The 24,345-nt window shown below is 48.3% G+C and overlaps 1 protein-coding gene across 13 annotated transcripts in view; it reads left to right on the top strand.

Moving 5' to 3' along the window:
* Window positions 1–23,860, top strand: part of LOC115252653 (neurobeachin-like) — a 58,462-nt gene extending 34,602 nt beyond the window's left edge. The window contains exons 16-61 of one of the 13 annotated variants that reach the window (XM_029848436.1): window positions 51–148; window positions 320–412; window positions 1,377–1,485; window positions 1,569–1,650; window positions 1,750–1,873; window positions 1,953–2,145; window positions 2,686–3,378; window positions 3,520–3,966; window positions 4,046–4,263; window positions 4,364–4,517; window positions 4,731–4,754; window positions 5,147–5,239; window positions 5,796–5,976; window positions 6,229–6,353; window positions 6,466–6,534; window positions 6,618–6,786; window positions 7,026–7,408; window positions 7,575–7,711; window positions 8,601–8,755; window positions 10,755–10,881; window positions 11,670–11,789; window positions 12,424–12,557; window positions 13,121–13,182; window positions 14,226–14,290; window positions 14,609–14,717; window positions 14,788–14,954; window positions 15,685–15,809; window positions 15,887–16,036; window positions 16,474–16,610; window positions 16,716–16,833; window positions 17,022–17,124; window positions 17,382–17,497; window positions 17,630–17,742; window positions 17,822–17,962; window positions 18,043–18,162; window positions 18,243–18,395; window positions 18,473–18,637; window positions 18,712–18,801; window positions 19,543–19,735; window positions 20,706–20,777; window positions 20,889–21,044; window positions 21,128–21,298; window positions 21,368–21,469; window positions 21,543–21,739; window positions 21,842–21,993; window positions 22,286–23,860. In XM_029848436.1, coding sequence (XP_029704296.1) covers window positions 51–148; window positions 320–412; window positions 1,377–1,485; window positions 1,569–1,650; window positions 1,750–1,873; window positions 1,953–2,145; window positions 2,686–3,378; window positions 3,520–3,966; window positions 4,046–4,263; window positions 4,364–4,517; window positions 4,731–4,754; window positions 5,147–5,239; window positions 5,796–5,976; window positions 6,229–6,353; window positions 6,466–6,534; window positions 6,618–6,786; window positions 7,026–7,408; window positions 7,575–7,711; window positions 8,601–8,755; window positions 10,755–10,881; window positions 11,670–11,789; window positions 12,424–12,557; window positions 13,121–13,182; window positions 14,226–14,290; window positions 14,609–14,717; window positions 14,788–14,954; window positions 15,685–15,809; window positions 15,887–16,036; window positions 16,474–16,610; window positions 16,716–16,833; window positions 17,022–17,124; window positions 17,382–17,497; window positions 17,630–17,742; window positions 17,822–17,962; window positions 18,043–18,162; window positions 18,243–18,395; window positions 18,473–18,637; window positions 18,712–18,801; window positions 19,543–19,735; window positions 20,706–20,777; window positions 20,889–21,044; window positions 21,128–21,298; window positions 21,368–21,469; window positions 21,543–21,739; window positions 21,842–21,993; window positions 22,286–22,376 — 6,996 coding nt within the window. In that variant the 3' untranslated portion in view covers window positions 22,377–23,860. The remainder of the gene's footprint in view (window positions 1–50; window positions 149–319; window positions 413–1,376; window positions 1,486–1,568; window positions 1,651–1,749; window positions 1,874–1,952; window positions 2,146–2,685; window positions 3,379–3,519; window positions 3,967–4,045; window positions 4,264–4,363; window positions 4,518–4,730; window positions 4,755–5,146; window positions 5,240–5,795; window positions 5,977–6,228; window positions 6,354–6,465; window positions 6,535–6,617; window positions 6,787–7,025; window positions 7,409–7,574; window positions 7,712–8,600; window positions 8,756–10,754; window positions 10,882–11,669; window positions 11,790–12,423; window positions 12,558–13,120; window positions 13,183–14,225; window positions 14,291–14,608; window positions 14,718–14,787; window positions 14,955–15,684; window positions 15,810–15,886; window positions 16,037–16,473; window positions 16,611–16,715; window positions 16,834–17,021; window positions 17,125–17,381; window positions 17,498–17,629; window positions 17,743–17,821; window positions 17,963–18,042; window positions 18,163–18,242; window positions 18,396–18,472; window positions 18,638–18,711; window positions 18,802–19,542; window positions 19,736–20,705; window positions 20,778–20,888; window positions 21,045–21,127; window positions 21,299–21,367; window positions 21,470–21,542; window positions 21,740–21,841; window positions 21,994–22,285) is intronic. The other 12 variants (XM_029848440.1, XM_029848439.1, XM_029848438.1 and 9 more) reach the window with 12 other exon arrangements.
* The last annotated feature ends 485 nt before the right edge of the window (window positions 23,861–24,345 follow it).

Raw genomic sequence — 24,345 nt, forward strand, 5'->3', positions numbered from 1 at the left:
AAAGCTCTGTTCCGCTCCGTCCCCACTTATTCATCCTTCCCTCCCTCCAGGATGAGAATATCCACGACGTCCTCCAGTTATTGGTGGCTTTAATGTCTGAACACCCGGCCTCCATGATCCCTGCCTTTGATCAGAGAAATGGAATAAGGTGAATGAACGCCGTGATGTCACACGAACGCCTGTTTTCTCTCTTGAATATTTTGTCGTGGATGATTTTATTCACACCTTTGCAGTGTCCCAGTCTTTAACTCCACAGTCTGCACGTGTGATCCCCTCATTAGCATCTAATCAATGCGTCTGTGTTTTTGACCTGTTTCAGGGTCATCTGCAAGCTCCTAGCATCAAAGAGTGAGAGTATACGTGTCCAAGCTCTCAAAGTCCTGGGTTATTTCCTCAAACACCTCGGTCACAAGTCAGTACCTTTCTGCTCTTTGCTTTTATTTCTATAATAAAAATAGGAAACTGTAGCTGGACTGAGGCACATTTAGGGATGGAACATTTCACTGGAAAGAGCCATAGTCTGTGTGTGTGTGTGTGTGTGTGTGTTGTGTGCGTGTGTGTGTGTGTGTGTGTAAGATAATGTCCTCATCATCAAGTCCAGGCAGAATAATCATTGTGACAGCGCGCGCTGGCGGGGAGGCGGAGCCTTGATGAGCAGCAGTGAATGCTGGGGGATTAATTCCTCCCATGTGACAGCCAAGGCCCATCGCAGCATGACAGGGGAGGACTCTGTGGAGCTGCACCTGAACCCCAACCTTTAGTCCCCTTCTTATTTAACATGCAGTCATGCCAGATAAACCTTTATTTTAAACGGCACAAACTTGGTTTTATGGCTGTTATTGAAATTGGCCTTTTTTTGAGGAGATTTGTTTCTGCTGTTTCTGGACCACCGTCTCTGCAGAGACCATCACCTCTCCTTTTATTTCCTGTGTTTAAAATATTTCTGAGCCCCTACAAAATAATAACCCGAGGTTGGCGCTTATTACCTTGTTCCATTGTCTCCTTTGCTCTCAGACTGTTGCAACTTTATGAAACGCTGCAGCTCTCTGAGCCTGAAAGAGGACGGAGCAGATTTACACTCATAGCCGGAGACAGAGCGTCAACAGCTGACGAGCTGTGCCCACTGGCAACGTTAATAACGTGGCCTAATTGTTTGCCTCCATAGGAACCTCCCCAGTGGCTCCTGCAGGGTTCTGTCAGTGCACATTTGGTGCGTTCTCTTGTTGCTGTTCACTTGTCCAGCCTCCGTCAGCGCTGACAGACACATGCTTCTGTCTGCCAGCATCACATCATCACCAAGCCTGTGACAATCAGTGTCGGCTCAAAACTGTCCCAAATGTCCGCATCGGCACACCCTGTGTTCTTGTTCCCGACAGGAGGAAGGTGGAGATCATGCACACACACAGCCTGTTCACGCTGCTGGGGGAGAGGCTGATGATGCACACCAACACTGTCTCCATCACCACCTACAACACTCTGTATGAGGTAACTCCACTGCAGAAGCAACTCAAGCTACTTCAGCTCAAGGTGGCTTTTAATGAGCAGTTTTTCATCCCCAACCTGTGTAGATTCTGACAGAGCAGGTCTGCACTCAGGTGGTTCACAAGCCCCACCCTGAGCCCGACTCCACTGTCAAGATCCAGAACCCCAGTAAGTGAAAAGAGCCCGACGTAAGCTGAAGCTTAAGCTCTGCTGCCATCTCCAGCTCCCATCCCTCCTTCCTAATGGCTGATGTTTTCCTCCTCTCAGTGATTCTAAAGGTGGTGGCCACTCTCCTGAAGAACTCCTCTCCTAGTTCGGAGCTGATGGACGTCAGGAGACTCTTTCTTTCCGACATGATAAAACTATTCAGTAACAGCCGTGAGAACCGGCGGTAAGCTTTTACCCAAATATATGTCACATATATGACAAATGTATTGTGAAGCTCATGCTGTGCGTGTGCCCTTCACCAGCTGCCTGTTGCAGTGCTCCGTGTGGCAGGACTGGATGTTTTCCCTGGGCTACATCAATCCCAAGAACCCCGAGGAACAGAAAATAACGGAGATGGTCTACAACATCTTCAGGATCTTGCTCTACCATGCAATCAAATACGAGTGGGGAGGCTGGAGGGTCTGGGTGGACACCTTGTCCATTGCTCACTCCAAGGTGCGATTGGAAGAAGCACGTAGTAAAAGCCTGAATCAGGCTCCACCGATTTAGACTTTTGTGGTCATTTTCTCCCACTGCTGCGCTGACACATGTCAAAGTCCTCATTTCATTCCAAGATGTAGAGAAAATAGCTGAAGGTTGCTGAGAGGGACATCCAGGTCAAAGTGGACGACATCACTTTACAACCAAAGAAGCTTTTCAAGAGAGGCGAAACGTCTCTTAGAACATAAAAGAACTCCAGCTGCCTCTCAGCACCGTTCTGCTGATGATCATTGCTTATTTAACAGTAATATTAATAGAAGAAAGGAAAACACAGGGATTGTAAGCTGTTACCAGAGTCTCAGCTCGACAACGAGCTGTTCTTCAGTGCAAACGTAGGAAAGTGGGGAAACAAGGCCACATTATAGATGGTGATGTAACGGTGTCGTTAGGCTGCTGTCCCAGTTTTTATCCATCACACCTAAGTGAGTGATTTAGGAGGCTTTCGAGCTCTGTCTTGTTCTGGCTACATGGCCAACTAGATCTCATCTGTTACAGGTGACCTACGAAGCCCATAAAGAATATTTGGCTAAAATGTATGAAGAGTATCAACGACAAGAGGAAGAAAATATGAAGAAAGGAAAGAAGGGGTCTGTGTCCACCATCTCCGGCCTTTCTGCTACTCCAGCCCCTGTTGTCAATGGAAATTTGGAGATTGATGACAACTCTCAGACACAGACGCCTGAAAGCGAGGCTGAGTACGCCGAGGGAGCCGGCGGAGACTCTCGCAACCTGCTGGCAGAAGCTGCTGTCAAGAGGCCCAATGGAGTAGCCCTCACACCTGGGGAACAGAGCACCGGTCCAGGAGTGAGGGTGGAGGTCCACGACCTCCTGGTTGATATCAAAGCAGAGAAGGTAGAAGCCACAGAAGTAAAACTCGATGATTTGGACTTATCTCCAGAAGGCCTCAGTGGCAACGTGGGTGGAGGAGGTGGAGGAGGAGGCGGAATAGAGAACGGGCCTCTGGTGGAGGTGGATTCTCTACTCGACAGCGCTTATTGTGCCGTGGTTCAGAATCTCAACGGCAACCTGGCGCCTAAAGATGAGACAGCAGGGTCAGTGGTTGGAATGGCGTCAGGCCTGGGGCTGTCAGGAGTCAACCTGGAGGATGACGGCAACATGGGTCCACTTATCACTCTGGCTGATGAGAAAGACAGCGTCCCGAGCAACAATGGCTTCCTCTTCAGCAAGGTACGGCGTCGTCTGGACGTTATCGTCAGTGGCTTTTGGAAAAATCAACTCTAGTACCACAAATTTGTACTATGCTAAAGAATATTCCCGCGTCACTCCTGACATACTTTTACCTTTTATAATCTGCTTCATCTTTTTAAGGTTGATGAGAAGCTCCTTCCTGCTCTAGCAGCAACGGACCCCCTCGTGCTGCCAAGTCCCGACCAGCCCACGCCGTCTGGGCCAGCCATAAGTCACTCCTCCACCAGCGCTAGTGACGACCTCAGCCTCCTGGCTCACATGACGAGCTGTGGCTCCGATTTAGCACAGACCCAGAGCCACACTCCCGGGGATCTTCCAGAGGACGGACCCTTTAAAATTCAGAGCCATCTTGCGGACATCAGCTCCTTCACCGAGACCGAGAACCAAAGCCAAATCCAGGGAGCCTCGAGACCAGAGTTCCCCGAAGGCGACGGCACATCTGGGGCAGGAGAAGCAACAGGGATTAAGACTGGAGGAGACACAGCCAGCACCACCTCTGACACAGAGAGGTCTGATGACGGGAGAGACAAAGACACCAAAAAGATCCAAACTACTGCCACCACTCAGGTGCGATGCTCCTCCAGGTGTATCTCAGTGTCTGCGTGGTGGCGATGACTCCCCGTGACAAATGTCTGCCGTTCCATAGGCTCTCCATGGGCGCACTGCGGCCCAGCTGGAGCGGGACCTGCGTGTCGACCTGGGTTTCAGGGGCATGCCCATGACAGAGGAACAGCGCCGGCAGTTCAGCCCCGGCCCACGCACGACCATGTTCCGCATCCCAGAATTCAAGTGGTCGCCAATGCACCAGAGGTTGCTCACGGACCTGCTGTTTGCTCTGGAGACTGACGTGCATGCGTGGAGGAGGTGGGGCACTGCTTTTGTGCAACATATCTCAGACTAGAATGAAAGTGTGGAACGTACTGCAATGTGTTTTTAATCCCAAAAACGATATTTCTGGTTTCAGCCACTCCACCAAGTCTGTGATGGATTTCGTGAACAGCAATGAGAATATCATCTTTGTCCACAACACCATCCATCTTATTTCTCAGATGGTAGACAACATCATCATCGCCTGTGGAGGCATCCTGCCTCTCCTGTCTGCTGCCACCTCCCCTTCTGTAAGTGGCTCGTGGCTGCCTCTCTGTGGCAGGGGGCGGAACTACACGTCCGTAGGCTGTTCAGAATCTAACTTTGTTCATATCAAACCCTTTCTTTGACCTGTACTCTGCTTCTTTTTATGGATAATCTGATTTTTATACTTTGATGACCTATTTTTTCCTTAATCATCTTCTTTTCCTTTCTGTGTTCTGTGTTTTCCTTTTTATGGGCAGAGTTCTAAGAGCAGTGCCAACACTGTAAGTTGCACTTTCTTTCTCTCTTTTGATTCTTTGAACTCTTCTACCGGTTTATTTCTCATTGCAACAGCTACTTAATCTTGCTTTTCTGACATCCATGGTGTTTTTATTTGTAGTGCTGCTCATCATTACCCACCATTGGTCTCCTGCCTCATTATACCTAATTTGTCAGCTTCAACATCTTAGATACAACTTACCTTGTGTGGTTCTAATATTGTTATTTGTAGTATGACAGTTAGATGGATTAAGTAAGTCTAACGGGACAGGAGGTGATACCAAGGACGGACTCGACATATTTGATAATGCAAACTGCATATTTTCTAAGAGAATATGTGTGAGAGTCCTTGTGGGATTCCTCTGCTAAGCCTGTTCCATTTGTATCAACAATAAAGAAGGCGGGAGGAGCCAGACCCCAGAGGGGGTCAAAAGGAGAGGAGGTGACCCCCATTCCCCCTGTTCCTGGGGGAGGAGGCACTGGGGGAGAGGTGCGTAAAGAACTTGAAACTCCCACCATCAAACGAAGAGCTAAGAGCACCAGTCTGTGCCCTTCTGTCCTCACCTTTGTGTTGGTTCTTCCCCGAACTGTCCATGCTCACCTGCAGCAACGGGCCTGCGCTCATCCTTTCACAGCCGTGCACGTCCTGCTTCCTGAAGAGACACAGTAAAGCAAACACTGACTGCAGTTTGAACCACTGCTATGCTGCGCCACGTCACAGCTGCCATGACCTCACTGCTGTCATTATACAGGATGTCTCATCGCGTTGCTCTTATTCGTCATATCGAGCACCTCACGTGGACAGATTTCACCCTTTGAATCTGAGTTTTGCTGAATGGGCACGATACTCAAAGGTTGCTTCATTTCATGTCCGGTCTGTCGTATTGTTGCAGTCCAAATTCAACCAGGCTGCGGCAGGAACACGCTTCCTGCAGGGTTTCACAGTAAAAGCACTCATATAATAATGGAGATAATAGTCTCCATTCAGCCATTTTCCACGACTAACGAGCAGGTGTGTGTCTGTGTGATTTTCCTCCCTTTCCAAGACTGAGCTGGAGAACATCGAGGCGACGCAGGGCATGTCTTCAGAGACCGCTGTCACCTTTCTGTCCCGTCTCATGGCCATGGTGGACGTCTTGGTGTTTGCCAGCTCTCTCAACTTCAGTGAGATTGAAGCGGAGAAGAACATGTCGTCGGGAGGCCTAATGAGGCAGTGCCTGCGCCTCGGTGTGTGGTTGAGTTTGTACCTTTTGTTTTCAGTCTTCAGGTAATTTTTTCCCAAATTGGTGTCTTCAGTCTTTGAAGTTTATCCCTGATAGAAGTCCGATTTGTGATTAGTGATGATGAGTGATGTAGATCACATCAGCGTAGTGATGCTTCTGATAGATATACGTACGGGAGTTTGTAGGAGCAGAAGAAATCGCCGACCTACCTGTCTACCTGCCTGAACCCTCTTGGCCACGTCTGTTTTCTCTTCAGTATGTTGTGTGGCGGTGAGGAACTGTCTGGAGTGCAGGCAGAGGCAGAGAGATCGAAGCTGCAAGTCCTCTCTAACCAGCAGCAAGTCCCAGGACAGCCTCTACAGCGCCTCCACCACCAGCAAGGTGACACACGTGCACAAAAACACCCGCGCGTGCTTGTTCATGCTGCAGAAAACACTTGATATAGAAACATGAATTACAAGAGACCCTCCAGTACTTGTGTCTTCCTTTTTAGCAGGATCCAGACAGACTTCTGCAAGACGTAGACATCAATCGGCTGAGAGCTGTTGTTTTCAGAGATGTGGTACGTCTGTGTAGTTTTATTTTCTCATGCTACGTGAAACACTAGAATCAAATGTGTTTACTGAGTGCTGTGCTTGGCTATAGGATGACAGTAAACAGGCCCAGTTTCTGGCTCTGGCAGTCGTCTATTTCATCTCAGTTCTCATGGTATCTAAGTATCGGGACATTTTGGAGCCCCAGCGTGAGATTGGCAGGTCCACCAGCCTATCAGGGAGAAGCATCCGCCACGAGATCAACTCCCCAACCAGTACAGGTGATTCACGTTTCTATTCTGTATGGAATCAGGGGAACGTGACTCAGTGACGTGCTGGTGTAGAACTACAGGCCTCCGGCCATAGAACAGATCCCTTTGAAACTTATATGAGATAATTGAGGAGTAGAAATATGTGTTATTGGCTATTTGTTGGCAGCAGCTTTAGCCAACAATGAGCTCAGCTGAATGACATCATCGTCTGTATGTGATGATAAATACTCTTTGGTTTCTCCCTCCAGAGCACCCATCAACAGCCTTCTCTGATCGTGACAAACAGACCCCCACCCCTGTGGATGACTCTCCCCGCGCAGGCCTCCCCCACACAGACTCGGGCATTGGTGAGGAGGGCCACGTGGCCGGATCCCTGAATGGCTCCGAGATGGGCCTGGGGCTCGGCCTTGGCCTGGTGGGGAGAGAGACAGACAGAGACAGAGACAGAGACATGACGGGAGGAGGGGGGAGCGGAGGGACAGATCTGTTGTGCAGCCTGGCTGATGTGACGAGGTCACAGGAGAGCCTTCTGGATTCTCCACACAACCCCGGCGCCACACCCAGTTCCAGCCAAGCGCCGCCTTCTTCCATCACCAGCATCAGCCAAACAAATAAAGGCATCAATGTGAAGGTGGGACTGTGGTCACAGCCTGCAGATGCATGTACACAACAAAATACACGGTCAAGGCTCAGCCGAGAGCCCCAGAACACACCCAAGAACACTGAAGTGATGTGAAGTCGCTCGCTCCCGGTCAAACCCTCTTCCAGAGGCTGCACTTGTGCTTTCTGAATTACAGGAGATCCTGAAGAGCTTGGTGGCAGCTCCGGTGGATGGCGGAGAGTTGGGCCAGGAGGCGGGGCCGACGCCCTATCACCCCGACCCCGCCCTGAAGACTCACCCCATGCTGCCCATGCAGTTCCACTCTTTTGACAGGTTCGTGCCACTTTGACCTTCAGGAGGGGAAGTCAGGAGTCCAGCAGCCCTTTTCCATGTAGCACGTTACATTTCTTGCATTGTTTTTAGTAAAAGAGAGCATGTTGGTTCAAAATTGATGAGCCATTAATTCTCCCCAGGGACAAACTTTACATGCAAATACATCCTTAATGCGTCCCGTTGGCTTGTTTGGAGCTTCTACCTCCAACTGTGCTCTTAAGATCCAGCCTAAAGACACAGGGATGCTTTTATTTACTTGCTATTTTCTTGACACTTGATACTGTATTTTAGGCAAAAAAACAACTCTCAAGGATGAAAAAATGTCAGAAAGTCTAAGCCAAGGCTCTTTCTGCCCCCCTGGCTTCCATTTTGGGAACATAAAGCCTGTCCTCTGAGCGCTGTCCTGCTTATATCTCCCTCCGTCTCCTTGATCGAGCCTCGTGGCGGCCCTAGAGGGCCACGTTAGAGAGAAGGAAAGATGCATAATAGATTATGAACAGCTCCGAGCCGTCTCCTCAATAGATCAAGTGTGTCTCATACATTTAGAATGGCTTGATTCATTATTCATCTTAGAAATGAATTCTGAATCCTGAGATGTCAAAGAAAAAATGTATTTTTAACCTAAAGTGTTTATTATAGAAGACAGTTTCTATCGCCTGAGACACTCGTAGATGCAATAGTTGCAATGTCTTTTGTCTAAAAACAGAAACTTGTAACACTCATTTTTAATAATATGCATTTGACATTAATTTGACATTAAAGATACCCCACCCCCACAAATACCCTCTTGGCACCTAATTCCACATGAGTTACAACCAGAGGACCACTTAAAGAGGACTCCTGTGCTTCGACGTGGCCTGACTACACTCTTGTGTCTCACCTGTAACAGGAGTGTTGTGGTTCCGGTTAAAAAGCCCCCTCCTGGCAGCCTGTCAGTCAACACAGTGGGCACGCCCACCACGGGCGGAGCCTCCACCCCCAGCAGCACGCCCAACATTTTTGCTGCTGCGACAGCGACACCCAAGAGCATGATCAACACTACAGGTGAGAGCAGAGAGGTGGAGCGCACGTGCACACTTGTTCTTCACATCTCCGCCTTTGTGGTGTAAAGTTTCACTTACCAATTCTGTGTAAAACCTTTTAATTAAAGTTTATTTGCACCACATCTGAGTGGTGTGTACGTTAGCGGACAGCTAGTGTGAAACAGGCGTTAGCGTGAGCGACCTCCCGTCAGTTAATAGATGTTTAATGAAGCTGGTCTGGAACAAACTGAAGCAGCATCGTCACCAAGCTCAGTTTAGGTCAGTGCTTCTCAATTATTTTCTGTTACGCCCCCCCTAGGAAGAAGAAAACATTTTGCGCCCCCCCCCCCCCCCCCCCCCGCCGTGACTATAATTAGTATCATTTGTCTATGAAATTGTTATAAGTACACCTCTGCATAACATTGTATCCTTATTAATATTAAAGAAAACAAAAAAAGAAAGAAATATAGACCAAAGCAGGATGATTGTTGCCAATATTCGGCACGTTTTTGCCGAAAAAACTCAAGCGGCTGATCAGCGTGACTGGGGTGTAATGTCTTTAAGTGAGGGTTAGGGTTAGTGCTAGGGTTAACCAGGGTTAGGGTTAACCAGGGTTAGTGTTAACCAGGGTTAGGGTTAACCAGGGTTAGGGTTAACCAGGGTTAGTGTTATCAGCGTGACTGGGGTGTAATGTCTTTAAGTGAGGGTTAGGGTTAGTGCTAGGGTTAACCAGGGTTAGGGTTAACCAGGGTTAGTGTTAACCAGGGTTAGGGTTAACCAGGGTTAGGGTTATCAGCGTGACTGGGGTGTAATGTCTTTAAGTGAGGGTTAGGGTTAGTGCTAGGGTTAACCAGGGTTAGGGTTAACCAGGGTTAGGGTTAACCAGGGTTAGTGTTATCAGCGTGACTGGGGTGTAATGTCTTTAAGTGAGGGTTAGGGTTAGTGCTAGGGTTAACCAGGGTTAGGGTTAACCAGGGTTAGGGTTAACCAGGGTTAGGGTTATCAGCGTGCCTGGGGTGTAATGTCTTTAAGTGACGCCTTCATTTATTTGGCTTCATGCTGTCCTGCCAACATTTTTAGACACAGTAAACACACCGGTCTTTCCTCGTCTCCCACCGTAGTCGCAGTGAAGCCAAGCGCTATAAAGGCTTCGTCATATTTCCTCGTCTGAGCTTTCGGGAGACTTTCGTTTGTCTCATTATCTCCGTCTCTCTCCGCCTTTCTTTTCATCACTGTTAAGTATGTTTTCATGCTGTCTCTTGGTGGTTTGTTCACTGCTCTTCCTGTCTCTTGCTCTGTGGTGTGTGCGCGCGGGATGTGCAATTACACTTTATTCTAGTACGGCAAAAAAAACAAAAAAACATGTTCTCCGGGGTCACACGCGCCCCCCCTGGCATCGCACCGCCCCACTATTTGAGAAGCGCTGGTTTAGGTCAACGATTTTCAAATGAAAGCCTCTAACTACAACCTTCGTGCCAATTCTAATTAACTCATTGGGCCACGTCACTAAAATAGTCCAGAACTCGTTGGATGATGCAGTTGTGGAAATATCCAGTTTGTCCCTCTGCAGCCACCGTAGTTTGGTCATCACTCCAGCAGGATCAGGACAGTTTCTGGTTCTTGCCTGTTAAATAAAGCCAAATCTTTCGCCTTTAAGTGAGTGGCCACTTCTCTTATGCATCTTTTATGCAGCTCACATTTAAAATATCAAGATATTTGCTGGGTAGCAGCAATGGAATCAGCTGAGATGGTCCGATCGGATCAGAGCAGCTTCAGGGCAGCATCACAATCAGCTGATCCAATTAGCATCCTGACTTGTATCACATGGTTTCTGCTTATTGATTGCAAAGCGATCCTCACAAACTGGTGCCGTTAGCAGGAGACGAGCAGCAGCACGTCTGCTGAAACATCATCCAAATTGAGTTTGGGAGCGCCTGATTGGACGTTATCGCCCACAGTCATCACGCGTGATCCATGTTACTGCCTTTCTTTTTTGATTCATTACTCTTCCTCCTGCCCAGGTGCCACAGATTCTGCCTCATCTTCCTCCTCCTCCTCCTCCTCTTTTGTCAACGGGGCAACTAGTAAGAATCTGCCAGCGGTGCAGACGGTGGCACCAATGCCGGAGGACACAATGGAGAACATGAGGTCAGCGCTCGCCACACCTCAGCGCTCATCGCCACCTCACACACGCGCCCTTTTTCTTGTCCTCCTTCTGGCTTTTGTTTTCTGTTGTGTGTTTTTCTGAGTTTTTCTGGGTTTCCCACTTCCATGACTGACATTTCATCCCAAACACACCTCCCACCCTCTTCATTGACAAATTATGATTAAATCTGTTTTACCTGCTGAATAGACCGTAAGACGCAGCTTCATGCTGTGTCAATAATACGTGGCATCAGTTGTTGTTGCTTTAAACACTCATTTAAAAAATCCACTAATAATCTGACAAACAAGCAACCTGCCAAAATCAAACGGAAGGTTCCCGTGTTCATTTTTAATGTTTGTAAAGCAGCAAATGTAACTACATCCTGAACATCATGGGCCGTGAAGAGACTCGACCGGTGCTGATGGTGCTGACATCAGCTAATGAAACCAGGCTCGTTTGGCTCTAACGAAGATCTGCAGTAATTTCCATTCATACTCTGAACTCTATATGTCATACTCACAAGCCCATACATTCTGCAGCCAAAATACTTAAATTACTGTTGATACAATTATTGGAAACAAATATTTATGTGTCCTTTTACATCTTTGTTAAAATAATATTCAGCCCACTTTTATCATCGTAGTCATTTTGTGCTATTTCAGTCGCTTTAATCTCTCTTACACACGTCAGACAGTTTAATACGAGTGGAAGTCTGTGTGTGCGCCTGAACGTGTTCCTTAACCTGTGTACGTGTGTGTGTGTGTGTGTGTGCGTGTGGTTTGTGTTGCAGTGCCTATTGTGAGGTGGCGCAGTGTGCGCTGCGCAGCGGTCAGACGCCCCCTGAGTTCAAGTCTTTTAGCTCTCTCACAGGCTTCCAGGCAGCTCCCCGAGATGCAGGACAGTGTTTTAGGCAAGGAGATACTCGTCCTGTCCCCCCCCGACCCACCTCCACTGCACACCCTCCTGCTACACCCAGCTATTACCAAGCTATTACCAAGCTATTACCACCTTCTCCCACTAACTCAACAGTCATGATCAGGCTGCTGGTTTTTGGACTCAGAACTGAGCAGGTTTAAAAAAATGAGTGGCACTCGTCCAGAACGTGCGCATGCTCGGCTGCACTATCTGTTAGCATACTGCACCCATTAGCCTGATTATTTAATACATATATATACACACACATATATATATGTATGTATAGAGGCATAGTACATTAGAACTGAAGTTTTAGCTTTTTGCTTCTCCAACTTTTTCCATTTAAGTGGCCTTAGACCCATTAAGCTTTTATTAACAATACTAACTGCCATAAACCATAAATACAGTCGATACAGATTTTGCCCATTAATGACATTTCCCTTTTTCTTTAACCCCTCACAGCTTAATTTGTGCTGAACCTTCCTTTCTGTCAGCTATATATCTGTTTTGTTCCTGCATAATTTCCTTGCTTCCTTTTTCACGCACATTTTCTCATACATTTATGGTGTAGATTTCATCTTCTCTCCCAGTCTTTCACTATTTCTGCCACTATTTTTATCCCCCTACAGCATCACCACCAAGCTGGAGCGCGCTCTGGAGAAGGTGGCGCCATTGCTGAGGGAGATTTTTGTAGACTTTGCCCCGTTTCTGTCCAGGACGCTGCTGGGTAGTCATGGGCAGGAGCTGCTCATTGAAGGTACAGGTGCTGTACACGGCTCCTTTTTCTCTAACTGGCGTCTCTCTGTGGAGTCCCTCCATTCACTGTCCCTACGCCGGCGTCTTGGAGTGCCTGAGCGAAAGCCTGAGCGAATGTGCTGCGGTGTGTTTGGATGTGTGTGCGTCTTTTTTAGCTGGCTGTTTCACTCATTCACCGAGCAGGTATGAAGTCAGGATTCCACAGGATTCCGAGCTAGATCGGTACTGAATCTGATCTTTTGTATTGTAGATAACATGAAAAGGAGCAACGCATTTCTCCCTCTGCCCACCTGCTTCCTGATGTCCTGTTTTTGTCCTCCACTGTCTTAGTGTTGATCTCTCTTCCTCTCTGGTGCCCTCCCTTCTCTTCTCTCCCTTTTTCTCTCTGCTGTTTGTTCTTGTCTTCTCTGTGGCATGCTTTTTATAAACCCGAATCTAATGGCGGCATAGCAGGGAGCGCTGACAGTACAGCAGCCTTTATTTGATGGTATTTCGGTACTTTGCAGCCATGTGTGAGTGTGTGCAAGGAAGCCAGAGAGCCTGACTGTGTTGTATGTGTCTGTTTTGCAGGTCTGGTGTGCATGAAGTCTAGCACCTCAGTGGTGGAACTCGTAATGCTGCTGTGTTCTCAGGTCTGTAATCTGTCCCTCTGTTTGTGTCCTCAGTCAGTGGTGGCAGTGCTAGTTGTTAAAAGCTGTCCCCGGTCTCACACCCAAACACATAACATTTGCAGTTACTCGGGGATCCGTCAAGACTCGGATCCGCTTCCTGAGATTGCGACCAAGTCTGTCTTCACTACACTAAAACAGCAGAAATAGTTTTTTAAAATGTGACAAAAATGACAGATAAACAGATTAAGATCGTGCTAAAAGTCATTTGCTTACAGCTAAACCCAATCCTCCAGTCTGTTTTCCTCAATAAAGCCCTAAAGGACGATGAGCAAAAAGTGGAACTTACCTCTACAAAGACTTCCTTTAAGCGGTTAACGGGCCCTGTCATCTTCAGCCATTCCATCCAGAACTTCTGCTTGTTCTGGCTCCCTCTTCTACCGCCCTGCTAGCTGCCCTTTGTGCTCACCACTCCCTCCATCTCACTTCTGGCCGGCTGCTCGTCAGCATGTATAGAATTACCCCCCCGGCTCCAACGCGATCTGCCATTAGAGGCCCGGAAGTGCAAACCCTCGCCCAGATATTGATCCCCTGGAAGTGTGTGTGTGTGTGTGTGTGTGTGTGTGTGTGTGTGTGTGTGTGTGTGTTGAGGGGGGTGGTTGTAACGGGAGACGCTCCCTCGTGCCCTCCAGAGCTAATGGAGCTCTGAGGTTTCAGGCTCTCAGCAGCACTCCTGTCCTGCTCACAAGTCTCCACTCTTATATGCACAAACAAATAAAAACCTGATTCTGAGAGATCCATTCTCATTAGAGGCTGTACAGACTGGTTTAACCAGTGCACCTTCACACTTTTAAAGCGTATGTTTGGTTGGTTCAACGGCTCAGCATATAATACCTCTTTATTTCTCATTCCATAGTGAACCTTTTTACCTTGGTGCTACTCAAAAATAGGACATTTCACAACCTGCCTTCTGATAGGAGAGTTTTTCCACAGCAGGCTCCATCTTGAGAAAATAACCGGTATTTATAATCCATGCCAAACAATCTGCGTGTGTTTTATGCTTATAGGAGTGGCAAAACTCCATTCAGAAGAACGCCGGACTCGCTTTCATTGAGCTCATCAATGAGGGAAGGTAATCCATCGCACGCGCTGATTTTCACTACAATCCTCTGCAATTTGAACGTTAACGTTGCTGAATAATTAATGGCTATGATGGAGCACTAATGGGAGCCTTGGTGAGATAAGTACGTGGCGCTATGTGTGCTTTTGAAAAGAAGTCGGATCATTAAAGTGCAATTCTGTTTCTGTTCATTTCAGCTGTTTTAGCAACGGTTTATTTAGAACGATGTCAGACGGGGCTTCTGTTGCCACCTTTGTACTCGTGACATGCGTCACAGGATTGGTCGTAATTTATCCACTGTTATCCCGTTCCCCCCCCCCCCCCCGCCAGACTTCTGTGCCACGCCATGAAAGATCACATTGTGCGAGTTGCCAATGAGGCAGAATTCATCTTGAACAGACAGAGAGCAGAAGATGTCCACAAACACGCTGAATTTGAGGTAATTCTCCAGAAATTAGTCAATTAGGTTCCAGTCCGCCTGGTTTTTACTCCGGGCCACCCTCCTCCAGTCCAACTGTGCCCAGTACGCTGCAGACCGCAGAGAGGAGGAGAAAATGTGCGACCACCTCATCAGCGCCGCCAAGCACCGAGATCACGTGACTGCCAACCAGCTGAAACAAAAGATCCTCAATATCCTGACCAACAAGCATGGAGCCTGGGGGACAATGTCACAGAGGTGAGTGGAGGTTGTGTCAGTTATACACGACTCTGGGTGGTAGGGGGCGCTGTTTGTCAGTATGTTGGTCAAGATGTGGCATCGCCACTGATTCGTACTCATTTCCAAAGGTTTAAACGTCATGGATTATCTGTTTATACCATTAAAAGTCCAACAGTCAGAGCAAAAGAAATTAAACCAAACATTTATGTATCAAAGATCTTTTGTATCTCAACTCCAGCACAACAGAATCCCTCATTTAACATGCTAACGAGCATCTTAAATCAGTCATTTCACTTTAAAACAGCTGTTAGCTAATGTGAGACCTGTGCTTTAATCTGACTGCAGTGATTTAAATTGAGGATGAGATTTAACATTAAAACATTTCATGTAATCTGAGGATGTGTCATTTAATTTAAAGACATGAGATTTGATATGAAGATTTAATCTTACAACATGTGTTTACAGCATGTTTAATGTGATAGCGGGATTTAGTTCTGCCACAGCTGATTAATTGTCTGCTGCATGACGTTATTTAGTCCCCTGCAGTAACGACAGTTATGCTGAATCTGCAGTGATGAAGATGATATTTGTGATATTGAAAAATCGATGAGCCGTCAAACCTCTGTCTCCTTCAAGGGCAAAAAGTCGAAGGTTTTTCCTCTACAAGCGTTTAGTCACACATGAAAATGACCTTTTCCATCTGTTTTTTGGCTCTGACAATCCCAAAATGATCCTTTTATAACACCAGCCAATTACACGACTTCTGGCGTCTGGACTACTGGGAGGACGACTTGAGGAGAAGACGGAGGTTTGTACGAAACCCTTTTGGATCCACTCACGCCGACGTCTCGCTCAAGCCTCTGGAGGACTACGGTCAGTGATGCGCACCAACACCAACACCAATATCCAGTCAGGGTCGTTCTCTGATTAATGTGGCAACGCTCGTCCAGGTACAGAGGAGGAAGAGGAGGGGCTAAAGTCAAAGAAGAGTTTCCGTAGCCAATCAGTGGTCACCCAGAACCCGGAGGCGGAGCTAATGTTGGAGGGGGATGATGACGCTGTCAGCTTGTTGCAGGAGAAGGAGATTGATAATCTTGCTGGTACGACACACACACACACACGTGTACACACACATTCACACACGTGCGCACATGCATTCGCACATGCACAGACTCAGCGGAGAATAAAACGTCTTCGACTCTTGTTTTTAGTGCCATTCCGTCCAAGACTTTTTACCTCCAAAGGCAAGTGTGGCATTTGTGGGACATGTGACGTTTTGCAGATGAACTAACTAAATCTGACTCCAGATCTCCTAAGATCTGCGGATGATCTACTAAGTGATGAGTTTAATCAGACATATTTCACTCCTGCGTCTTCTGACCTTCACATAAAAGAGTGAACTGATTCAGCACTAATATAGTTCACCAGATCACCTCGATCGCTCCTGTGTGATGATTGTTCAATGTTAAGATGTCTCCAGCCCTGAACCCTTAAAGCCAGTGATACCTGATCCTAATTATGTGCCCTCCTCCCCGAGGCCCCGTGGTTCTGAGTACTCCAGCTCAGCTGGTGGCTCCGGTGGTGGTGGCTCGGGGGACTCTTTCCATCACTACTACTGAGATCTACTTTGAAGTGGACGAGGAGGATTCTGTGTTCAAGAATACTGATGCTAAAGTAAGAACATGGTATTGTTAGTGCTCACAAGCTCGGTTATGCGTATTTCCATCACTTCTTGCTTGTTGATCTGATTGGCATTCACTTGTTGATTGATTCAAACAGGTGCTGGCTTATACTGAGGGCCTCCACGGCAAATGGATGTTCAGTGAAATCCGAGCTGTGTTCTCCAGGCGCTACTTGCTCCAAAATACAGGCCTGGAGGTCTTTATGGCCAACAGAAGTAAGTTTGCTGAGCTGTGAAAGCGCTTAAAACTGGTGGATGTTTAGGGTAACCTTAAACAGAGGGTTAGGGTTAGGGTTAGGGTTAGGTGACACGACTGTCTGCATTTGTCTGCAGCTCATTCGTTTGCATCGTTTGGGTCTAAACTCAGCACTCAAGAGCATCTCTCCTCTCTCCGTTTCCTTCAGCATCAGTGATGTTTAACTTCCCTGACCAGGCCACCGTCAAACGAGTGGTCTACAGCCTCCCACGGGTGGGTGTCGGAACGAGCTACGGGCTGCCGCAGGCCAGGTGAGCTCAGTCTGCTGCTCCTCACTGGTTTTCAGAAAAACAGCGTTTAAAACGTGAGTGTGTGTGTGTGTGTGTGCGTGCGTGCGTTGTGTGTGTGTGCGTGTGTGTGTGCGTGCGTGCTTGCGTTGTGTGTGTTTGTGTGCGTGCGTGTGCACGTGCGTGCGTGTGTGTGTGCGTTGTGTGTGTGTGTGCTTGCGTTGTGTGTGTGTGTGCGTGTGTTGTGTGTGTGTGCGTGCGTGTGCGTGCGTGCGCGCCAGGCGGATTTCTCTGGCCACCCCTCGTCAGCTCTTCAAGTCCTCCAACATGACTCAGCGCTGGCAGAGGAGAGAGATCTCCAACTTTGAGTACCTCATGTTCCTCAACACTATCGCAGGTGCAGTCGCGCTCGTTCTGAAAGGAGCACGTTTACTCAGCAGAATATTGTAGCTGACATCATACAGAAGCTGTACAATAGCAGGACAGATCCACCCACAGGCTAATCTGCTGCTACCTCACCCGTCCACAGGGAGGACCTACAATGATCTCAGCCAGTACCCCATCTTTCCCTGGGTTCTGACCAACTATGACTCGGAGGAGCTCGATCTCACTCTACCTGGAAATTTCAGAGACCTTTCCAAGGTGAGACGCACAGTTAAATATGATTCTGTGTGAAGTGACACCATCCCAGAAAGAGTCTGTATCTGACGCTTCCTTTTAGCCGATCGGGGCGCTGAACCCCAAGCGTGCAGCGTTTTACGCGGAGCGTTATGAGACGTGGGAGGACGACAGCGCCCCTTCTCACCACTACACCACCCTTTATTCCACTGCTCATTCCACGCTGATGTGGATGCTCAGAATAGTAAGATGCTGTTTTGCAAGTCTCCAGACTTTAAGCTTGCTGCTGCACTTTTCCCTAAAAACTATTTCTCGTCCCTCCAGGAGCCCTTCTCCACATTTTTTCTCAACGCCAATGACAACAAGTTTGACAATCCAGAAAGAGCCTTCTCGGGCATCGGCCGCTCGTGGAGGAACTGCCAGCGAGACACGGCCGATGTCAAGGTGAGTCCGAGCACCCTGGCCAGTGTTTTCAGGTCCCGGCTGAATGATATAATCACACATCACTTGTTTCCTGCCACCAGGAGCTGATCCCTGAGTTCTACTACTTGCCCGAGATGTTCGTGAACAGCAACGAGTACGAGCTTGGTGTGCGCGACGACGGCGTCTCTGTGTGTGATGTGGAGCTTCCTGTCTGGGCCAAGAAACCCGAAGACTTTGTCCGCATTAATCGGATGGTGAAGGATGCAGGACGCCGTTGCTCAGACACACACGAACGCGTGGAACGTCTCTCTGACTGCTCTTCTTCACTCAGGCACTGGAGAGCGAGTTTGTGTCCTGCCAGCTTCACCAGTGGATCGATCTGATATTCGGCTACAAGCAGAGGGGGCCGGAGGCCGTTAGGGCGCTCAACGTCTTCACCTTTCTGTCCTACGAGGGGGCGGTCAACCTGGACAACGTTGAGGCGGCGCAGCGTGAGGTGTGTGTGTGCGCTGCTCTGTCCCGCCACCGTCAGCCGAGCGTCTCTTTTATTCTTCCTCTCTCTGACTGCAGCTGATTGAAAGCCAGATTCAGGCGTGTGGTCAAGTCCCCTCTCAGCTGCTGATCGAGCCACACCCCCCTCGCTCCTCCGCCATGCACCTGGTGAGTGTTCTCACAGGCTGCTTGCACGCGTCTGGGAACAAGCGTGAAAACTGTGATTCCAGTTTGGGGTTTTGTTTTACATTCTTGATATTGATATTTACTCCCATTTTTACATGGATGGAGGTGATTAAGGCTTAAAATTACAGCATCATTTTTAAATTTGTTTCCTGATTGTGTGCAGATTAAGCTTTTTATGACAGATTTAAGCATTTGCCACGTTTTATATTCACTTTAGCTATTTGCCTCTCTTTCCTAATTAACAGTCTTAATTTTCCATTTTTACCATTTGTTTGCGTGAGTAATTTCATTAACATTTTTAGGTTAGGGACATTTGATGGTGTTCTTTCTGATACTGCAAAAAAGGCTCAATTAAGCTAAAAACTAGGAGATAAATCACAAAATAATCAGCGTTTGGAAGGAGAATGAATTCTGGGATATTCATATCAAATCAGAACACATCCGTTCTCTGCGTTCCAAGGCTGCTATTGACCCTAACCCTAACCCTAACGGCTCAGCCTCCCCCCGTCTACGCTCAGCAGCAGAGACCTCAGTGTGTCCACCTCAGAGTCCTCCATTCCAGCTCAAACCCGTTCAGCTCCTCTCCTCGACCCAGTGCTGCCCTCAGTGTGTGTACCTGCTCTCCCACTAATGCACCTTCTCCCTTCCCTGTCGCCCCCGTCTCCATACCCCCCTTCTTCCTCCCCTCTCCGTCCCTCTACATTTCTCTGTCTGTCTCACCAGTGTTTCCTTCCCCAGAGCCCACTGATGTTTAAGGATCAGATGCAGCAGGACGTCATCATGGTGCTCAAGTTCCCCTCCAACTCGCCCGTCACTCACGTGGCCGCCAACACGTTGCCCCACCTCAGCATACCGGCCGCCGTCACCGTCACATGCAGCCGCTTATTTGCTGTCAACCGCTGGCACAACACAGTCGGTGAGCGTGTTGTGATGGATGTCCACTGATATTAGGAGGACAAAACGGATGGAGGGGTGGAGGATGGATGGATGGAGGGACGATGGGTGGATGGAGGGATGATGGATGGATGGAGGGAGGATGGGTGGATGGATGGATGGATGGAGGGATGATGGGTGGATGGAGGGAGGATGGGTGGATGGATGGAGGGTGGATGGAGGGACGATGGTGGATGGAGGGATGATGGATGGATGGAGGGATGATGGATGGATGGAGGGATGATGGATGGATGATGGGTGGATGGTGGATGAATGGATGGAGGGATGATGGATGGATGGAGGGATGATGGATGGATGGAGGGATGATGGATGGATGATGGGTGGATGGTGGATGGATGGATGGAGGGATGATGGATGGATGGAGGGAGGATGGGTGGATGGAGGGAGGATGGGTGGATGGAGGGACGATGGGTGGATGGAGGGAGGATGGGTGGATGGAGGGATGATGGGTGGATGGATGGAGGGAGGATGGGTGGATGGAGGGATGATGGGTGGATGGATGGAGGGAGGATGGGTGGATGGAGGGAGGATGGGTGGATGGATGGAGGGAGGATGGGTGGATGGAGGGAGGATGGGTGGATGGATGGAGGGAGGATGGGTGGATGGAGGGATGATGGGTGGATGGAGGGATGATGGATGGATGATGGGTGGATGGTGGATGGATGGATGGAGGGAGGATGGGTGGATGGAGGGATGATGGATGGATGGAGGGAGGATGGGTGGATGGAGGGAGGATGGGTGGATGGAGGGATGATGGATGGATGGAGGGAGGATGGGTGGATGGAGGGAGGATGGGTGGATGGATGGAGGGAGGATGGGTGGATGGAGGGAGGATGGGTGGATGGAGGGAGGATGGGTGGATGGATGGAGGGAGGATGGGTGGATGGAGGGAGGATGGCGCGTTTGTGTTATCAATCCTTTGATCTTGCCAGGCCTCCGAGGAGCTCCCGGCTACTCCCTGGAGCAGGCTCATCATCTGCCCATTGAGATGGACCCTCTCATAGGTGAGCACACACCTCTGCACCAGTCGGTAAAACCACCATGTCTGGGTCAAGGGTCAAATTCATTAAATGGGTCCTCTACCTGCCTACTAGCATGTCTGTGCTCACTTGTAGCCAACAACTCTGGCGTGAACAAGCGTCAGATCACTGACCTGGTGGATCAGAGCATCCAAATCAACACACACTGTTTCGTGGTTACCGCTGACAACCGCTACATCCTGGCGTGCGGCTTCTGGGACAAGAGTTTCCGTGTTTATTCCACGGAAACTGGTGGGTTTGCATTAGCGTCACAACTGGAAGGGAAGTGTTTCATTGGATGTTAAGTTTTGGTGTAATGTCCATCTTCTCCACAGGAAAGCTCACCCAGATCGTGTTTGGCCACTGGGATGTGGTGACCTGCCTGGCCAGGTCAGAGTCCTATATCGGAGGAGACTGCTACATCGTCTCTGGCTCTAGGGATGCAACTCTTCTTCTGTGGTACTGGAGTGGAAGACACCACATCATTGGAGACAACCCCAACAACAGTGAGTGGTTGATGTGTGAAGAGCTGCTCCTCCTGTGTGGGTTGTTGTAACCTTGGTTGTGGCCTGCAGGTGACTATCCTGCTCCCAGAGCGGTCCTGACTGGACATGACCACGAGGTGGTGTGTGTGTCTGTGTGTGCCGAGTTGGGGTTGGTGATCAGTGGCGCCAAAGGTGAGATGAGGACCATTCTGCATGCAAGTGTATCAAAGTGCGCTCGACGGCATCACCCTCTCGTTGTCTGCAGAGGGCCCGTGCCTGGTTCACACCATCACCGGGGATTTGCTCCGGGCCCTGGAGGGGCCGGAGCTTTGTCTGCGTCCCCGGCTCATCTCCGTGTCCAGCGAGGGCCACTGCATCATTTACTACGAGAGAGGACGCTTTTGCAACTTCAGCATCAACGGAAAACTTCTGGCACAGATGGAGGTCAACGACTCCACAAGGGTGAGGCTGGAGAGCTGCTCCTTCCGACTATCTCTGCCGCTTCACCTTCCCGCACGCTCGGGTGCTGACTGAAGCTCCATCGCCATGGTTTTCTGTCTCCAGGCCGTCCTTTTGAGTAGTGATGGACAGAACCTGGTCACAGGAGGTGACAACGGGGTTGTGGAAGTGTGGCAGGCCTGCGACTTCAAACAGCTTTACATCTATCCAGGCTGTGACGCAGGCATCCGGGCCATGGACCTCTCACATGACCAGAGGTAACGTGCCAGACTCCGGCTTTATTTAACAATGTTTGGACACCTGTGCAAAACTTTTACTCCTGCATATTTTTTTTAATCAAGTTATAGTTTTACACAATATAATATTGGAAATGTTTTTACTTGATTATAGGGCGTTTTCAGCGCCCCCTGGTGGTCATCAGGAGGAATGCATCCGACATGTTAACAATTGACTAGATTTGTGTGTGCATTTATAGAATCTTCTGTGTGTGTCCAGCATTTCTTTCTTGACCTATTGTTCTTCCATTTTGCTCTTCCGTCCTGCCCTCAGGACTCTGATCACTGGCATGGCGTCCGGCAGCATCGTGGCGTTCAACATAGACTTCAACCGCTGGCACTACGAGCACCAGAACAGGTATTGAGGTGGACAGCGAGAGACGGGAGGAGCAGGACAGGAAGAGGAGAGCAAGTGCGATGCAGGGGAAGATACCGCCAGCGAGAGGAGCTAAGAAAAGAATCGGAACTTCGACTATATTCCCCGTTAAGTTTACGTATGGCGGTGCTGGTGAACTATACTCCCCCCGGGCATGCGTGTATGTACACACACGCGGGTTACACATATACTCTGATAGAGAAGATTCACACCAATACCTGCTAATAAAACGTAAAGAGCGCATCCTTCAGACTCCCAGGACTGGCTTAAAGCTTCACAAACAAAGACTTTACTTTTCCCCTCATAGTTTTCTTCTCAATCACAGTCTGTGATTCTTCTTTAAGGCGAGTTTAGTGTGGGAATCGTTTTAGGTGGATTGTACAGGAAAGACTGAGTGGAAGTGGTCAGGAGTGAGCCAGCCCCCCCCCCCGCTGTTCAAACACCGGTGCTATTGGCTTGATCTTAAATTCACCTTGAACGAAAAGAAAACCCTGCTCTTCTCATTTCCTTTAATGTTCCCAGGTTTCCTTTGATTTTATATGGTATACATATTGGTTTCTCCTCGCTGCCGCAGCGTTAATGCTGTAAATAAAACTCTGCCTCCATCAGATGCGTTCTTTCACGACACAGACTGCGCTTTCACCTTTTATTTATTAATGAGTTGCTGTATGTAAAATATTGTGTAATAATTATTCTAACGTGGACGTGACTGATGGTGATAAGAAGGCTGTCGAGGATGGTGATCATTTTGCCGGAGATGATGGTGACAGAGATCTAGCCAGTGCCGCCACCCGTGAAAACCCTACAAGACTGACAGGATTTCCTTTGTATATTTGGTGATTGTTCTGTCAAATATGTACATATAGTCTTGATTCAGGTGGGTGGGAGACGCCATCAGCTGACTGAAGACTAACGCGCAAGGAAACTTTCACCTACTCACATTTCTTGATTATTTAAAAGGAAAAAAAAAGAATCAACTCGGTGTAAAAGTTTGTTTTGTATTTGCACTTTGCACCAATCACATATCATTATTTATTAGCTTGGTTCTTTCTGGTCAGCTGCCATTTTCTTTAGGTCCATTTTTCCCAACGGGATTATTTGTGCATTGATGTTTGTATTTAAAAAAAAAAAAAAGAAAAAGAAAAGAAAAACGGACTAAAAATAACCAACAACAATGTTGAGCTCATGTGTGATTCTTAGGTTTTACAACCTCCCAGTTGTAAGCAATATCATGATTCTGTAGCTGTTAGAGGTGCAGGAGGAGGAAGCGTGAGCTGCTCTGTGCGTGTGTGTGTGTGCGTGTGTGTGAAGCCATCTGATCAAAGCGCACATGCACATTATCCACAGGTTCAACTTGCGTATCCAAAAAAGTTACATATTTTTGGATCTATGAAACCCTAAAAACTATTGTATTCATGTTTTATTGCAAAGATGTAAATGATGACGTGTGAGTTGAAAACAAAATCATGATAAGAAAATAAATTATGCAAAGAATTTGATGACTATGACTTGACTCTTTTGTCGCCAGGGGCTCGTTCCTTTCCAGGCATTTCCAAAGGGTGGAGATCACCTGGATGCACCTTTGTCTCACCCCCACACAGACGAGCCGAGGCCGAACGACCTTTAATCTGATCTTGCTGAATAATTCAGACGGGAAAAGGACAAGGAATCAGTTTCATACCGTCCGTTTTTTGGATTTTTTTTGGGTGGGAAAATCTTGCTTGTTTTTGTTTTCACTTCCTTTACGCTTCCGCTTCTTTTCAATCATTTTAATTGTCAAAGTTGGCTCTAAAGCCCAACATTGATCCTGGAACAGGCTTCACACGGCGGCTGCCCTTCGGTTGCTATGGAAACGGTGATCAGAGGACACGCGGGCAGTCGGATGAGAGTTGGTAATCCTTTAAGCTGTTCGAGTAGCGGCATTTGATCTCGTTTGCTGTGTCGCTTTTGACTTTGTC

The sequence above is a fragment of the Takifugu rubripes genome, chromosome 15 (genome assembly GCF_901000725.2).
Source record: "Takifugu rubripes chromosome 15, fTakRub1.2, whole genome shotgun sequence".
NCBI classification, from domain to species: Eukaryota; Metazoa; Chordata; class Actinopteri; order Tetraodontiformes; family Tetraodontidae; genus Takifugu; species Takifugu rubripes.